Source organism: Magallana gigas, chromosome 3, assembly GCF_963853765.1.
Source record: "Magallana gigas chromosome 3, xbMagGiga1.1, whole genome shotgun sequence".
Taxonomy (NCBI): domain Eukaryota; kingdom Metazoa; phylum Mollusca; class Bivalvia; order Ostreida; family Ostreidae; genus Magallana; species Magallana gigas.
Genome location: NC_088855.1, coordinates 39,752,541 through 39,770,068, shown reverse-complemented (window position 1 = coordinate 39,770,068; position 17,528 = coordinate 39,752,541). Strand labels below are relative to the sequence as shown.

The 17,528-nt window shown below is 32.8% G+C and overlaps 2 protein-coding genes across 3 annotated transcripts; one reads left to right on the top strand and one right to left on the bottom strand.

Moving 5' to 3' along the window:
• Positions 1-1,110: 1,110 nt before the first annotated feature.
• Positions 1,111-12,271, bottom strand: LOC105318439 (galactose mutarotase). 2 transcript variants are annotated; one of them, XM_011415563.4, is made up of 12 exons: positions 12,135-12,271; positions 11,961-11,988; positions 10,474-10,575; positions 10,295-10,345; positions 8,605-8,668; positions 6,390-6,520; positions 6,027-6,181; positions 3,578-3,787; positions 3,383-3,464; positions 3,027-3,162; positions 1,684-1,864; positions 1,111-1,565 (listed from the first exon to the last, which is right to left on the bottom strand). In XM_011415563.4, the coding sequence occupies exons 2-12, from the start codon at positions 11,971-11,973 to the stop codon at positions 1,488-1,490; spliced, it is 1,203 nt and encodes a 400-aa protein (XP_011413865.3). In that variant the 5' UTR covers positions 11,974-11,988; positions 12,135-12,271; the 3' UTR covers positions 1,111-1,487. The 2 variants fall into 2 exon arrangements, with proteins under 2 accessions (XP_011413865.3, XP_034337449.2); XM_034481558.2 differs by lacking the exons at positions 10,295-10,345; positions 10,474-10,575; positions 11,961-11,988; positions 12,135-12,271 and adding an exon at positions 8,845-9,024.
• A 1,435-nt stretch (positions 12,272-13,706) lies between these two features.
• On the top strand, positions 13,707-17,055 carry LOC105318438 (uncharacterized). The gene is made up of 5 exons (XM_066077797.1): positions 13,707-14,156; positions 14,490-14,542; positions 15,211-15,360; positions 15,464-15,554; positions 16,320-17,055. Exons 1-5 carry the CDS (start codon positions 14,047-14,049, stop codon positions 16,777-16,779), a joined length of 864 nt encoding a protein of 287 aa, XP_065933869.1. The 5' UTR covers positions 13,707-14,046; the 3' UTR covers positions 16,780-17,055.
• Positions 17,056-17,528: the final 473 nt, after the last annotated feature.

Sequence of the window (17,528 nt, the reverse complement as noted above, 5' to 3'; positions counted from 1 at the left end):
GAGAAGCAAAGACAGGCATATCGATACATCAAGCAAGCAAGAAGTGCTATTTGCTTGAATTTTGTCTCTTCCTTTCTCGGGTTTCATCATATTTCAATAGTGGTCTTTCTTCTGGAGTACACAACGTAATATGCTAGCAAAATATTTAGCCATTTCCTTTCAGATTCTGTAATATCCATAATGGATGAAACTTGAATCTTAGATTTAATTTAAAATCGAATGAAGAGAACATGCTATCCTGGTTTAAATTAAAAAAAGATGATAGTCTCTTTCTCGACGGAGGCTTCCACGATTTAATAGATTTCTTAAATGACATTGGGATTTCAACCAAATTCTCTGCTTTCTTCTTCTTACTAAAGAGGGCAATGAGTCTAGCTTGGTCACGAAGATCAGATAGGCGGTTGAGTTTGTCAACGCTCGATTAAAGTCATAGAAATTCTAAGAACGGGTTTTCTACAATAGAGATATCCATAAACTCAAAAAATACACAGAGATTGTTGCTGCTATCTGTAAATGTTTTCGTTTGTCCGTACAACAATTCCGTGAAGTTGATTGTCACACCGCCCGAAAGATGGTAGAACTTTCAATGATGGAAAACCTAGACTAGCAAGATGTGGAAAAACATATGCAGTTGCGAAACCATATAAGACATTTACAGAACTTTGAATTAATTGATTTTATATTTCCATTTTTAAGTGAAGACTATCTTGGGTCTATTACATTTATAGAGTATCAACAATCACAGGCGCTCTAATACGCCGACTAGTTAGCATCTGAAAGACGGAGAATGAGACATGAAGGTCAAGAAGACCTACAATGAATACATTAGAAGAAAAATGCAATCCAGACATACATCGTCCAAACGATCCACTTGTTGATTGGTATTGTAAGTGCAAAGCTTACTTAAAGGCGCGCACGGCATGAATCCCCAAAACGGAGTTTGATACTTAACTAGCTGAGTTTAAAATAAAATTATTAAATAATGTCAGAAATAGAGATTACAAGATTTTTTCGTCTTTAAGGAAAAACTGGTTATTGTGTAATAACATTCAGTAGCTAGAATATATACCGAATATTATTCAAGATGTAAAAAAAAACAACAACATTGAATCATTTTAGATAAGTGTTATTTATATATATCGTAAAGAGCAGAAATTAGAATTTCTGAACCACAGTAAAAATTTAAAAAAAATATAGAAACATTAAAAAAAAATAGAGACTTGAGAAAGTCTAACATCTACTCACCATTTTTTTCACTTGAGCTTACCAAAACCGTTGCAGAAACATTTTTAAATTACTTATTTGTAAAGTTAGAAAAAGATTCTATAAACGAATGAGTATTTTCAATCATTTGATACTTCTATCTAGTAGTTATAGAACAATCGGTGTACACAGATAATACCGTTGAATTAAATTCCACATGATAGTATTTTTTTAAATAAATGATATTTGATTGATGAGCATGGATCATTCTTAAAAAAAAATAATCATTTCACACCAAATTTATAAATTGTTCTCTGTGTATAAATCTCTTCAGGTCGTAGAATGGTATCCGGAAAATTAGGCTGGAAATAAAAACATAGTCAAACGTCAATTCTTGTAATTGTACACATATCACAGCATTATATACATGGTGAAGGTTTATTAAGATTGGGTTTGCTGCAAAATATTATATTTACTTACCATATTAATCCCGCTTGGGAGCTGCATTGGAATTAGACAGACCCCACCGTCCTCGAAAGGACCGTACATCGCTCCATCTTTCCCATACAAGTTGGGCTTCATACGGGATGAGAAATACACATCTAATCCGGGTTCTGTTGTGAAAACATCAATGTAACGACCATTTGTAGGATTTTCAAGTCTAAAAAATAGAAAGTTGCTGCACTGATCTTTTAATAAACGTGTAGTTAATAAAACTTAACTGTGTTTTACTTAAACAATAAAATACTTTCGTTTGTGATAATTCATTTAGGAAACACAAATCGAAATTACATAGAATATTGAACACTTTGGCTAATTCATTTTCCCATGAATGCGAACACTGCAGAAAATAATAAACCAACAGGTCACCCGAGTACCATAGCCCATACACAGATATGTCGAGGAAACTCATAATAGAGTGCATGACCTGATATTGAAAAGGTGCAAGACTCTGATATGAAATTTTCCCAATATTTGTTAACTTTCAAGATAGGTTTTATGTGTATATGTTTTCATAGATCAAACTAAAACAACCTGGCTTGTATAAATATTTCATTTAAAACAACCTCTCACATACGAAGGGGCCAGACAACCCCCCCCCTTTTAAATTGGGCAATTAAATGATAAAACAATGACCATTAATATCTCTTCCCATATTCCAGTCTTTTAATAATCAAACAACATGGATGCATCATCATCTGGTACTTGCACCCAAACCATTTTACATCTACAGCTTATCAGTTATTTGGCTAACCAATTATTACTTTACAAGTCTATTACTTGACACATATGTTTTAAATTAGAAAGTTTAAAAACTGTTTTGGATGTTTTATTTAAATAATTAAGATGCCCATATAACTCTTTAAATCAAACAAATATAAATGTAGTATGACTACAATCTTTCGATGCCCAGTGTTAAAACAGTTTTTAAAGAGAGCATCAGTCGGAAGGGATCGGACGAAGTATTGAAATACCAGGCAACAAACATGCCAGTGTCTGGAGATCGAAACATTTAAAATGGCGGTATAGCTAAATTTTTTCAGAGCTTTGTACTTTTGTATTTTATAATTACTGTCAATCGGTTATTCAAAATTTACAACTTAACATTTCCCACATAAACTAGTGAAGAACGACTTATACCTTTCAGATAATATGACAGCAAAAATTTATAATAATTTTCATAAAACTATAAGTAGTTTGTCAAGAGTAAAATTTACCAGCCAAGTTATCATTCATATAAAGTTGGTGGGAATTAAATTCATTTCTGAACTCAACTGAAATAAACCGCTTAAAAACAACTACTAGTAACAAATATGACGTACCTTGCAACATGTTTCCTAGTTCCTCGATCTCCGAAAGAATAGCAAGAAACTATGAAATCATTAATAACTTTCCTCACAAGTGTTGGATTTTGAAAATCAAATATGGTTCCGTTGACTGTTGCCAGTTCGCCATCTCCTAATGTGATTTAAAAAAAACCCCAACTCTCTCAGTTTTAGAGACTATCAGATGTTACTTTGTGGCAAATAGTTAAATATATTTAAAATAAATATTATAAATTAAAGATAAAAGTCTTTTCAAGAAAGTTGTTTTCAGATCTAGATGATAAAGTCACACAATGTATTGAGTATTTCATTTTTCCAATGCAACCCCGTTTTAATAAACTTTAATCACATACCCTTTGGAAGAAGAGCTTCATCAATTGGAACATATGTATCAGAAAAAACTGATATCAGATGGTCGCCATTTTTGCCAGCTTTCTGTATAATCAATAGGTAAAAAAAAATACGCTGATATTTGTTTTAAACATCCAAATATTTAAAATTTTATTCAATAAATACAAAAAATTTTAACCATAAAAACCAAGCCATACATGACCCTCCAGATTGAAGTAGACGTGGTTAGAAAGGTTGATAGGGGTCGCTTTTGTTGTTGTCGCCCTGTAATCTAGAATTAGTTCGTTTTCATTTGTGAGTTGAAATGAAATGACGGAGGTCAGCTCTCCAGGAAACCCCTCTTCCCCATCCGGACTCACGTACGTCATCTCCACTTTGTTCCCTTTTATCTTGGCGTCAAATAATTTCTGTGAATTTAAACAGGGAGAATAATGATACAAAGAATTTTAAATGTTATTGTAAACATGAACTTTATATATACGCTTACCACAAATCGGGGTCCAAGACTAAACAATTAAGAATCAACAATTTGTCAATTTGCTTGCACATAAGTACATATAATAGCATATATTATAACATTTGATTTTTTGAGAATAAAGTAAAAAAAGTTCAAGGTAAACCCTTCAATATGGCCTCACCCTACACCCAAAGATCGTGACTTTGACAAACTTGAATCTACACAATCTGACATTGCTTTTACACAGGTTACAGCTTCTCTGCCAAATTGGCTTTTGAGTGGAAGATTATTAAAGATTGTTCTCTACATATCCCTATGTAAAACTGCCATTGTGGATCAATCCTACACCAACAGATCATGATTTGAACAATCCTGAATCTACAGTTATGTGGATGCTTCAACACAATGTACTGCATTTCTGACCAACTAGTTTGTTTTAAGAAGATTTGTCTCAATATATTCTAATACAAATTGAATTGAACGGCCCAATCCTTCCGTCAGGGATTAGGATTTAGACAAACATGAATCTACAGAATCGAGGATGCTTTCATTCAAGTTTCAGCTTTTTGGCCGATTGGTTTTGAGGCAAAAATTTTCAAAGATTTTTCTCTATTTATTCTTAAGTAAAAATTCGATCCTCCCATTGTGGCCCCACCCTACCCGGATCATGATGTGGTAAAACTTGAATCTACACTACCTTAGAATGCTTCCATAAGTGTTTCAGCTTTTCTGGTCAATTGGTACTTGAGAAGAAGATATTTAAAGATTTTTCTTTATAGATTCCAAAGTAAAGATTCGACATCCACTTGAATAATTTTTCTAGCCAAATGGTTTTAGAGAAGATTTTTGAAATTTTTTTTCTCTAAAATTGTTTATAATCTTCCGTTCAAAGAGGTTTGGCCCCTTGATTTTAGCAAACTTGAATCTTTTTTACCAATGGATGCATTGTGCATATGAGACACATCGCTCATATGAATAATAGTTCTTCTATCATTCTATTTCAAATTGTTTAAATATGAAATTTTTAAAAAGTATTAAAAGCTCTCTTATATTCCAAGATTTGACAATATTTTTAAGAACTTATAAAAAGAAGCCTAATTTTTTGGACATAAAATCTATTATATCTAAGATATCTTAGGATCTAAGATGCATCAACTGGCCAATCTTATTACCCTGGGTCTTAACGTACATGTATGAAAGATAACAAATTGTAAAATGAACTATACATCAGTATAAAAAAGGAAAGACTTTAATACGAGGATGCTAATACATAGTTAAATACCGTAACTTAACGTTGCATTGTATTTCTTGAGAAGAAGATTTTGATACAATTTTCATATATACTTCTACGTTCTAATATCACAAACTGTAGCACTGTAGTTCTTGAAAAGAGGGATTTTTCAAACATTTACCCTTTTTATTTCTTTTTTATTTATTAATACTGGGGCCCCAGTATTATTCCGTAGGACATGATTTCAGCAATTGATTTTACACTTTCTTAGAAAGCTTGCATTGTAAGATCAAAAATTTAGCATTGAAGTTCCTAACTATATATTTCGATGTTGAAATCTGAACCTCTCTTGGGGCGCCACCTGCAGTATTGGTCCAGGGGTCACAGTTTAAACAAACTAGAATCTACAATTTTTGAGGATGTTTGCATTGTACAGGGAATATCAGAAAATTGTAGCATTGTAGTTCTATAGAAGATTTTTAAATATCTCCCCTTTATATTTCTATGTAATAGTTGGAATCCCTTTGGGCCCCAATATTAGTCAAGGGGTCACGATTTACCAATTTACAATCTTCACTTTATATACAAGCTGTGTTGTAAATATAGGCATTTCTGATGCAGTGGTTCTCTTAAAGATTTCCGAGACACGCGCCCTATTTTCATTGCTCAGCAATTATCTCCTTTTTAAAAAGGGTCTAGCTCTTTATTTTTTTTTATTCCGATTCTCCATCCCATTAGGGTGCTTTGTGCAAAGTTTTGTTACATTTGGCCCAGTGGTTCCAAAGGGAAGGACAGACGAACGGACAACAGGTGATTAGGAAAGCTCACTTGAACCTTCTGTCAGATAAGCTAAAGAATGGGAAAAGAACTTATAAACTACATAATTGCCATATTCTGAAAAACTGATCAGAAGTGGCACTTGTTGAATCTGAAGATGCGTTATCTGAATGGGACTTACAGAATCGAAGCCATAGAAGCCCCCATGGACTTGATTTTGTCCTTCGTTGGCCGAGACATTGTACTCCACTCCGTCTATGGTGAATTTGGCGCCTTTTAGGCGTTCTGTTATCCGACCGAGAGCAGCCCCAATTTTCGTGTGTCTATCTTCATATTCTGATAATTTTATAATAATAACAATGCCATTGTTTAAAGGTCAAGGTGTTTTTGGTTTTTAGAACAGCGCCTCTTGTTGTAAATTTTATTACATTCTCACTGTAAACTGATAAATTGATAGTTTATGTCGGCGCAATATATTGATATTAGACAAGGCAATATTTTATATTGATTACTTAAGAGAATAAAAACTATTGTGCATGTTTACCAGCAGCAGTGTCAAATCCCAAACTAATATCAAGAATTACTCCGTTTTTATCCGGCATCAGGATATCGGTAATTGTTGCTCCATAGCTGATGATGCGCACCGTGATATTGTTCTTGTTGGTAAAAGTAAATCTACAGAGATATATATGAGACAAATGCTGATTAGAAATGCATCGTACACGATAAAATGAAGAACATATTAGTTTCCTAACCAATATGGACAAGGTGTCGTTTCTGATTATGTCTATGCACGAAATACCTACAAAGCTACAGTTTCTATCTGATTTATATAAAGATATGTTATTGTGTGTTCTGATAATCAGTAACGTTTTTCCCATGCATACTATGATACTCAAACCATTAGTATTTCTCTAAACTGACTATAACCCCCCCCCCCCCCTTTTAGTTTTTTTAACAGTACCAGTTGTTCTTATCAGCACAAGGATATGAGACATTACATTACAGAAGTATTTCCTTTTAGATGTTTACAGTGATAGTAATTATTTTCTAAGGACTTCTTGCAGTAAAAACCCACTTCTGTTTATTTTAAATATATAGTACGAACGTAAGTGCAGATGTATTATTTCCTTCATGGAAAAAAAAAATAACCAAAGTACTGAAAGTACTGTAAAGTGTTAACCTTGGATGGATGTAAAATGAATAATTTCTAATTGTAAACTTGAAGAAATATTTGATTTGCAATTTTGATGTTGATAGCAATGAAATTGTAGGAAAAATGATAGAATGCAAGTTTTTTTGTCTTTAAAAGGCAGCAAAATATGCATGTGTACGTTTAAAGGGTTCTATATTAATAAGTTAGTACCACAATGTGTTTTTATTAGGGAGTGTTTGCTCGTAATAAATGCAAATTTTGTCCACATGTTGATTTTTCTGGAACATTGTACAACATGTATATGAAAAATTTGTCTTTTCGTTTGATACAAACAATTCACTGTAGTTTTCATCAAACAAACCTTTGATGAGAGTGACTTTTAAGGTGATATTAAGGAAAAGTGTAATTATAATGCATCTAAAGTTAATATGTTATCACAAAAGTTCTAGGATGTTTTTAGTGTTAAAAGTGCTACGACTGTCTGTATTAAGACAGAAAACAATTTTGTTATATCTGCTCATTATTTCACTGGGAAATCTTCACTTTATTCAATTGGTTTGTATACCGTCTTGTGTTTACTCTCGTTCAATTAAGTCCAGTTAAATTATCTAAACAAAGCAATAAGTTACAGTGTATCTTTTAATCCAGCATTGTCTTTAGATAAAAATGTATTAGTTAATCATGGATACGGATTCAGTTAAAGCGAATCGTATTCATCTGCTCTCATTCCTAGTCAACTAATTGTTATATATTGTGCAAATGTTATCAAATTGTTTACTTACTTGTATACAAAAATATATCATTATACATATTAGAAAGTTACAATTATATACTTTTGTTTTATATATCTTGATGTGCAAGAACTATTTTATGTGCATATACTTAGATACAGGCAGTGTAGATGTGAAATCTGCAAGATCACTATAAAATGGCTGCCGAGCATATGGTAATCGTGTATGTTTTTGATTTACATTAATTCTTACAGCCGGCAGGTCATGTGTTTTTTGAATTTTCGAAAAAATAAACCCAAAGAATCAGACAACGTTGTTTTACACAAAGTTTGTAATTGAAATGCATAAAATTAATAGACATGTTAAGTTTTGTGTGTTAACAAGATTTAGTAAACAATACAGTTGTAGAATTGATTATACGGCACAGAGAAAATGTGTAGAATGATTGATTACCGGTATTTTCGTGTTTAAAAATGTAATAAATAACTGAAGTATTATGATAATTACACAAAATATTAGTGACAAACTAGAACGATAATTAGTACACTTAATTAAAAACTGTTTTCCTCCTTCTATCTTCAGTTAAGGTTATTCCAAAAAGAATTATTCGGTCTTTGACGATTATATGCCAAATTCGTAAAGAGGGAGTTTTTAAAAAAAATGTTGGTTAGGGGGTATTTGCCTCCTAGCAGAAGCCTCGCTATATAGCCAGTCTTCCACAAAGGTGGTTTTCCCTATCTGTTTTCCCCATTTTTTTAATAGATTTGAGTATGTTCCTATACAAAAAAAATAAAACAATAACCTAGAATGAGCTTAATGTACCGCCATAGATGGAAAGGAATGTCTAATGCTAGTGTTTAATCTTGACCTACCTTTTTACTTTTCTTCCATCTTTAATTTCGCCAAATGGCTCCTCTGTGGGGATAACAGCATCGTCTGCATTGAAAGTAAATGGATACAGGCAAACAACAGATAAATATAAAGAAACACGTGCCTGTAAGTACATCTATCAAAGATATTATATAATGCGCACGATTACACATTAAGATATCTATTCAAATTTCGATTGACAAGACCACAAAACCACAAATGTGCCAACAAAATAACTTTACCCAAATCTTTAATAGCTGTTTCCATGTTCTTCAAATCCCGATCTAATTGTTACTTAATTGTGAAAACTAACTAGATAAGGTCCAGTATGATGACTGTGGTGTTATCCCAAAAAGACGGTTCAGATGAACAAGTTAAACAAATATAGGCAGAATATTCATCTTGTCGATACTAGAGCGCCTTGAACTGTGGCACAGTGACAACCATTTTATCAGCAAGTCTCTTTTAAAGATAAAATGGCTAGCAACAGTCCATTTGTTAAGCATTCACAAACGTAAAGAAATGATAAATGTGAGCCATTGGGATACAGAGATCAATGTAATGGAAATCTACAAGACCACCCACACCCCCTCCCCTCATCTTCTTCGTGTTCTCCGTTCTGAAAAATCGTAGTGAATGTTTACCAGTTTTTTTCTATGTCAGTTTTCTGATATAAAAATGATTTAAAATGTTGTTATACTTGTAATTTGATATTCCGTATGCTCATCTTCGGGATTTTTTATACGCATGGAATGAAAATTTTTGGCTTTCGAGGGGATGAGATATCATGAAAAATATGACGATGGCAGGGAAATATAATGATTTTTTTTGCCATGACACGTGACTGACTAGAACAAATAAGATAACGCGTTATACAGAAATGATAATGAGGTATATAATAAAACATCATATCAACTCCTTCTAAATAACTGCACCTCTGCTATTTTAAAAGGTCAACATCTGGTAAATGATTTTAGAATGTCTCATAGGTGCCAGATCCATTACGTCATAATTGATTTGATACTATTTTTTCCAGTGCTTAATGTTTATATAAGAATTATATTAAAAAATTGTACATTTTCATAAAATTCCATTGGAAATCCTTTAAAAAATAATTCCGCTCTCTATGTTTAATTCAATATCATGTAAAGAAAGAGGTAAAAAAAAAATCTGTATTCCGTTTTAAGAGAGACTGTAGACACTATGGATATATTTCATTCGTCAAAATCGGGAAAAAACTCAGAGATTTGAAGCTGGGTTTTTTTATATTTCATTGATAATGACAGTTTAATTATCTGATAATATTATTTATAATTATTAATGACTTTTGTTGATCTCTAAATTAGGCCCCGATACACCTTGTAAATACAAGATATTATTATGAAGAATCCTTGAAAGAATTCATATATCAAATTCAGAAATATGCTGGCTCCTGTCATTAACCCAATCTTGACCAAGCAGTTGTTCGACAATGTGACTTCTATCGAGCTCCCTCATCCGAATTAAAGATAAATCTAAGCTTGTTGCTATATACGCAATTGCCACCTTATGGAGCAGAAACTTTCTACATCGATTTGCTGCAGAAGAAACTTCAGCTGAAACTTTATGAAATTGATGACGAAGAAAATGAAAAAAAAAAATCCGCAAACAAGAAGATAATTAAACTACTCGAAATGAAAAATAAAATCAAACCTTCTTTCCATGCCAATGTCTTTCCAGAGCTATCCTGTGTGCTGTTGCCGGCTAAAGATGGGGAAAGAATAAACAAATGAAAATATAATGTAAACAGCCCGATTGGAACTGTGATGACATATGTACACCAAATGCTGTTATTAAGCAGCAGTAGACACAAACGTTCTCTGTTAACTTACTTGCAAAGTAAACGGCCAAAACGACTCCCGCAACCCCACATACTGATACAGCAACTAGGACCCCTACGATGATACGGTGGCGACTACACACGGAATTAACCTCTGTGAAAAGATCAGACATATTCTCCAGGAAACATAGTTTATGGATTAATGCTAGTAAATCGAGATTATGGTAAAATTATCGTTACATATAACACACCAAACTCCCATCCTTTTTCAAATAGAAAAAAAATAATCACAATAAACACAATATTTCCACGAACACAGATCGAGCTCTTCTTTGGCTACGATATTAATCTAAGGGCCCCTGTCACAGGTTTACGATTTTGGGTCTACACTCTACATCAAATGCTTGCATAGTAATGCATTGTAGTTCTTGAGAAGAATTCCAAATATTTCCTATAATATAAATTTATGTTGACATCCTTTCTGTTGTGTCCAGTTTTGTTCTGGAGGCTAGGGTTTGCACGGATACTGCATGATCAAATCTATCATAAAGCCCCTCCGACTTTCAATTCGCCCCCCCCCCCCTGAAAAAATATCTGGATCCGCGCATGTGCCTTACTTCGCATGCACATCAAACACATGTGTCGTATGTATATCGTCTGCATCATTTTGAAGACCCGGCTGCCCTACATCTACAAAAATACTCCGTTTGTTATATAAATGCGGCATTGCACGATCTGTCAAATTGTGTGGTTTGAGCATACATGTGCAAGGTTATAACAAGCAGAGAGAGAGAGAGAGAGAGAGAGAGAGAGAGAGAGAGAGAGAGAGAGAGAGATTTCCGGTCTTTGCCACACTATATCTCACTATTTCAGTACTTTAATCGTTGGTGTTAGTTAGCCCCCCCCCCCCCGAAAAAAACCGTTGAATATACAGCAATATACATCTTTCATTGAAAACTTCAAAAGTTCGCTCAAATGTCAAACATTAACAATCACTGACAGACTGATGATAAAGGCCTGTCTCAAGTGACTGAAACGTAAACAAAAGTAAAAATTTATTATAAACTCTGAAGTAACAACAGAACTATCAAAATAGTTTGATGCAATTTTAATCAAAGTTGATTAAAAGTGTTTAATTTTACATTTTGGTCTAAATGTGCAGACAGTAAATTCGAGATACCCGACAAAAGAACAGTCGGTGATCCAAATCAACCACGTTTTCGATTAGCACTTTCCATACAGTGAAGGCGCTTAAAATGCTGTATGGAACATGTTTTATAAAGCACATTCATGTTATCGATACTGGAAATCGCAAATATCTTGCAGACACCTTTAGGCTTTAAACATGCACATATAATCACGCAGAATCCAGCTTCATCACACACACGCACGATTTTTCACATCTATAATGACCGGGCGTAATCGTCTTTTTTTCAAGAGATTTGTTTTTTAGGGACTGCGATTCAAAGGGCAATGATTTGCCGACTAAATGTCATTATTACGTTAATATATACGTAAACAGTATAAACAACCACTCACCTGCGTCCGACATTGTTACAGGATTCACCTACAACAGATGATGTTTTCAGAAGACAGTATAAACTTTATAATTTCACTTAAGACGAAAAACGATGAACATCGATCTCAGGCTGTGCGTCAAAATAGCAAGGAAATTGAATGTTGTCTTAAAACATAAATGAACACTTGACCTACCTTTTGACTTTCAGCTTTAGTGAGCTCTTGTGATCTGTGAGCGTAAACTTTTACCGTCGAATTCGAAATCAAAACCCAAGATATCTCCTGACGTGTATATCAAGTAATCTTCTGCTTTGCGTATTTTGTTTTATCATCAAGTATTTATAACCGTTACATAACTGGGTTTTTTCTGTACCGCCCATGAAAGTGCACATATGTTAAGGGTTTCCATGTTGGGTTAAGATCTACAATTAGGAAGAAGGAATGATCACTACAAATTTCATCTCTAAAAACCCTGTTTTAAAAATATTTTCCTTAATTGCCTTACTAACTGAAAAACATTTTTTAAAATTGTTTTAAATCTAAATTTGAGCTCGGATTCGGTCTTCGTTTACCACAATATAATATTGGACATATAATGCGGACCAGGGGGTGTCATTAAAACGTTAAAACGGGTATCAGAAAAAAATATAATAAAGTCAGTGTAACATCTTTTTTACACTTGCCATTTTTCAAGAAAAAATATAAAATGAAGTTGACAATCATTCAATCATACATATAATATCGTCTACAACGAAGTGCTTCTCTTATATTCAAGTTGTATACTGATACGTCAAGGTTTTGTGATAACGACAGCCTAAGGAGACGCACCGTACTGCCTTGATGCATGTGCTCCTTGTGAGAAAACATATCTTAATTAGAGCTATTCAGTCATCTCAGACTCAAGTTTGAGTGCTTCTCATATCACATGAATTACCTAGAATTGGAAAATTAGAGGACTGGTGCAATTCAAAATTGTCTTCACAACATGCATGTGAAAGTAGAATAGCATGACCGTATTAAAATACGAAAGAACATCACGTGTGGCAGTAATCGAAAATATGGGGATTTACGTTGGAATTTTTCTTGAAGCTGACCAGAATGTGCGCACGTGGTTCTGGAAAAATCACGATATTGCCGCTTTAAGATGCAGTGCAGTGACAAGTCATTTCAGATGGTCGCTCTTGGAGACATTTGCGTTTATCAAACACATCACTTTACTGATTATCTTTCAAGAATCATTACTGAATTAGTCTCTTCTGTTATAGGGACTATAACGAGATTTTCTGGTTAACTAACGAGGACAAAACGTGTTTACTTGAAGTCGTACATTGCCCCGTCATATATCAACCAGTATTGAATTGATTCGGTGTTTTCCATCGAAGTTGTACTGATACCCCTCCAGATTACTACGCTTTTTAATCCTTATTATTTCAAACAACGCACACATATTTGACATGTTTGTTCAGACAAAAAAAAAATAGGCAGTAGTGTTTACGCTTGCTTCAATTTGTTCTTTTTTGTAATATTTATTTGTTTAGCATAAGATCGTTTTGAGAGAGAGAGAGAGAGAGAGAGAGAGAGAGAGAGAGAGAAAGAGAGAGAGAGAGAGAGAGAGAGAGAGAGAGAGAGAGAGAGAGAGAGAGAGAGAGAGAGAGCTTGGTTCTCCGTATCCATGTTTATCCTCTATATATCTGAATACGAGGAAGTGCAATTAAGTTCAATATCTCACTTGATTATGCCATTACCCCAGTGCAATTAATATCTGTATTATGATAGTGACAGGTGAAAATTCCCATTTAAAAACTGACAGGAAATGACTTTATTCTGGAAATCAAATGTAAAAGACGTGATATTTTGTCCATAATTACTATTTTGACAGCAAAACTGCATAAAATATGTCATTATGTTAAAGTTTACATTTAAAAAAAGAGCGAAAACAAAATATTACGTTCTAAACAGGAACATTTTTTCCTAAATAACCGTAAACCTACGTCTTTATCGTGTTGTCGAGGACGTCATTCCGAGAACAGGCTTTACAAAAGGACAGCGTGATAGCAGATATTCAACCAGAGAGGTTCAAATAATTCATCGAAGTACATTGTTCCATATGGAAGTATTTTGGTTTATCTCTGTGAATACTTTGACCTTTTCCATTGTTTTTGCAAATTTGCTCAGTATAAGGAGTCTGAAAACATCCGGTGTATGTAAACAGAACGAGTAAGTCGATCATGGAAAATTCACGCATGTTCTTGTTTGTCTGGTTCATCTTGTCGTATATTTCATTGATAGACTCAAGGAGGCTGGATGGTCAACAAAATAACCAAAAGATCTGCCTAAAAAGTTTAGAAAGATTTTTTGGTCATTAAGTATTGTTTAGCAAAAGAATTTCTAATATATCTGCTTTAAAATTTGAATATTTTCTTATATCTTTATACGAAACTCTTCTTCTTAAGAAGATTATTTTAGTGTAACAATGATCACGACCATCAAGCCATCTTACAGATTTAAATGATATATTTATATAAAATATTCCTCTCTACCTCCCAACAGCGGATTGTATCGATGCTGCAACAACTTTCGACAAGAGGGTCAGAATTGTATTCGTAAGTTTTGTGAAACATGCCATTAATATTAAAATAAACGTCATGCAAATAAATAAATAAATAAATAAATAAATAAATAAACACGTTCAGTTGAATAACAATTTTTACAACCTTTAAATGGAAAATGTCATGATTTGTGATGATTATTTTAAAATTTATTTTCAATTATGTTTCGTTAATTTTCAATGGCCCATTGAGATTTGAGTGTCAGGTGTTGCGTTATAAATGAGATAAAAAACCCACAATATTTTGTTAACATGTAAACAAACCTTAGCATGAGTTTTCGTTTACCTTTTGATTGCTAAAAAGAATATAACAGATTTAAAACAAAACAAATTTTGACAAACACTGGATTGAAAACTGTTTATTTGTGTTCATAGCAAACTAGCTAATAGGTATAAAACCATACGCGTTAAGCAAAACCTTTACCAGTAAATTTATTCAAAGTAAACCAAAACATTACAAGTGCTTTGATAACATCTTAACAATTTTGTACTCTGTATCTTGCCTTAAACTCGTCAACTGACAAATGGTTGACCATTAAAAATACCTTTGTTAAGCATCGTGAATATAAAATTTCGAAAAATAAAATAGAAAATTTTTCAGCTGAAATCCTGAGCATGCTCCTTTAAGGCTACATTTGGTGTTTATTATTTTGACAAAAATAGCTTGTGTTGGATCTTTTGGTATCAACTGTTCTGGAAGATGCGTTGACGGGTTCTTTGGTTTTGGATGTCTGGATCGCTGTAATTGCAGTGAGGACCAAATCTGTGACAGTCGTGACGGATGTATGGCGGACAAGATAAGACAATATGAAGGTATAATAAATGTGATGAGAATGCTCTAAGTGTACATTGACGTCTCAAAGGAAATTCAAATGCGCTTGTCCAATGCTAACATGGTTTATTGTCATGATTGTAGAATCTCCAAGAATATACCTTTATATAATAATCCTACTATGTGCTTTTATAATCTGCCTGCTTGTGGCACTGGTGGCAGTATGCATAAAAAGGTAACGATTGTAAAAAATTCTCGCTAGAGACAAATTCATGTAATATCCCCCTTTATCTTCCACATTCAGACATTTTCCCGTGGCGATATATTTCTGTGTTCACCGTTTTTCCTCTTTACCAGATTTTTCTTTTTTTTTTTTTATATCACTTTGGTGTAAATACCTATATAAATGCATTTTTATCAAGAATTTGCGTTAAATTTGTAACTTAGATATGTGAAGGTTTTCCCTAGTTTTATTTTTAAAATGATATCAACATTTTTTCAAAGTTTGACAATCTGAATACCTTTTTACATTTTGCCAGACATTTTTTTGGTAGCATGATAATATGAAATATGATAAATAAAAAACAAGTTAAACATTTAGTAATATTATTTGGAGGAAATATAATTTTATATTATAGAGTGATAAAATAAACAATGTTTAAGAAGGTTGAATTTATCGATTAAAGAAAGGAAAGAAAAGTGCTTGCAATTCCTAATCGCAATGGAAAACATCACAAATAAACTATAATTATGTTTTTCCATATAACAAAGCAATTGTTCTTTAAATAATATTGATGCATTTAAAGAAAACCGTTCAACTACAATGAAAACCTTGGACAGAATATAAGCTGTACTTTCTTGCATATCCATCTACATATTGCTGTAGTGGGATTTTTTAAAATTATATATTAGATTAAAAATTGTCTTCTGAACATACCAAACTGTTCATTTGTTTTTGTTTTTACTTAAATATACGAATATTTAAATTATTTGTCTTCAGAAAATTCATACCATCTCGACATTACCAGCATGAACTTGTTGACACTGACACGCCGGGAGAGTACACATCTAATGAACATCAAAGTTACCTAGAATGTGTCGCTGGCTCTGGACGAATGTTAGAGAACAGTTCACTTGAAAATCGGTGTGAAGAGTTACAAATTAGTGAGTTAAGATCTACACATTATGAGTACACAAATCGAAGACTTTTTTCAAGTGAGGACAAAACCTTATCTCAAAGAGAGAACATGCAAGAAATTCGTCCCGAAAATACTATTGAATCTCCTTTAGGAGCAGACGTATGGAAGTCAATCAAAGACAATATTAAAAAGAATAGAGAGAGGAACAGTATTCTACGAATATTATCGTCAAGAATTTCTCTGCACGATACAAACCACAGTAGTAGTTATATTTCTGTTGTTGACGAAAATTCCACATCTTGCAATGCTGGAAAAAGTTGAAAAAGGTTATGTATTTATAATGCAACCTCCACGACTGTGTTGCTCTTTGTATTTCTGATGCAATGTCCACGACTGTGTTGCTCTTATACAGAATGTTACATCATAGTTTGATTGTAGTTAAATCGATATTGGTACCATAATTATTTTTAATTAAAGACACGCATTGTAGATTTGTCAATGTATGTGATACTACAACAATATTTCATGGTTAAATCAGAGATAAATGAAATCATTTATTTGTGGTATGAAAAAGACAAAATCCATTTCTTTTTATTGTTACAAGTATAATGAATTTGGAAATGGAAGGATTTTATTTTAACATACCTTTTATATAATAAATTAATTATAAGATAAACCCAATCATTTTAGGTAGATTTTATGTTTTTTGATAAGTAAATGTACATTCAAAATTAAAAGGATTATACAATCATTGTGATATACATGTACGTTTATCCTGTCACTATAATTTAATTTCCAGATCAACATTTTAGTTGTCTGTCCCGATTAAGGGGCCTTTGAAGAGCAATCAAAAATATTGATATATATATATATATATATATATATATATATATATATATATATATATAAGGAAAATAAAAAATGTTCAATTCAACAAATGAGTCATGTAAGAGACATGTTTATTTTCCTGCCTTCACCACATATGTTAGTCGTTAGGTTCAATTTAACCTCTCTTGTGGGACTTAAATGTTTTTATAGTTGATGGCTTTAAATTCCGAGAAAAAACACTG

What these genes read in the sequence shown, in the direction of transcription:
- LOC105318438 (XM_066077797.1), top strand. Translation starts at nt 14,047, where the DNA reads ATGGAAGTATTTTGGTTTATCTCTGTGAATACTTTGACCTTTTCCATT. An exon ending in AGAGGGTCAGAATTGTATTC is followed by an intron (nt 14,543 to 15,210) that starts GTAAGTTTTGTG and finishes TGACAAAAATAG; the next exon opens with CTTGTGTTGGATCTTTTGGT. An exon ending in GTGGCAGTATGCATAAAAAG is followed by an intron (nt 15,555 to 16,319) that starts GTAACGATTGTA and finishes ATTTGTCTTCAG; the next exon opens with AAAATTCATACCATCTCGAC.
- LOC105318439 (XM_011415563.4), bottom strand. An exon ending in TGAAGCTCTTCTTCCAAAGG is followed by an intron (nt 3,163 to 3,382) that starts GTATGTGATTAA and finishes AAATCACATTAG; the next exon opens with GAGATGGCGAACTGGCAACA. An exon ending in TCCCAAGCGGGATTAATATG is followed by an intron (nt 1,566 to 1,683) that starts GTAAGTAAATAT and finishes TTTTATTTCCAG; the next exon opens with CCTAATTTTCCGGATACCAT.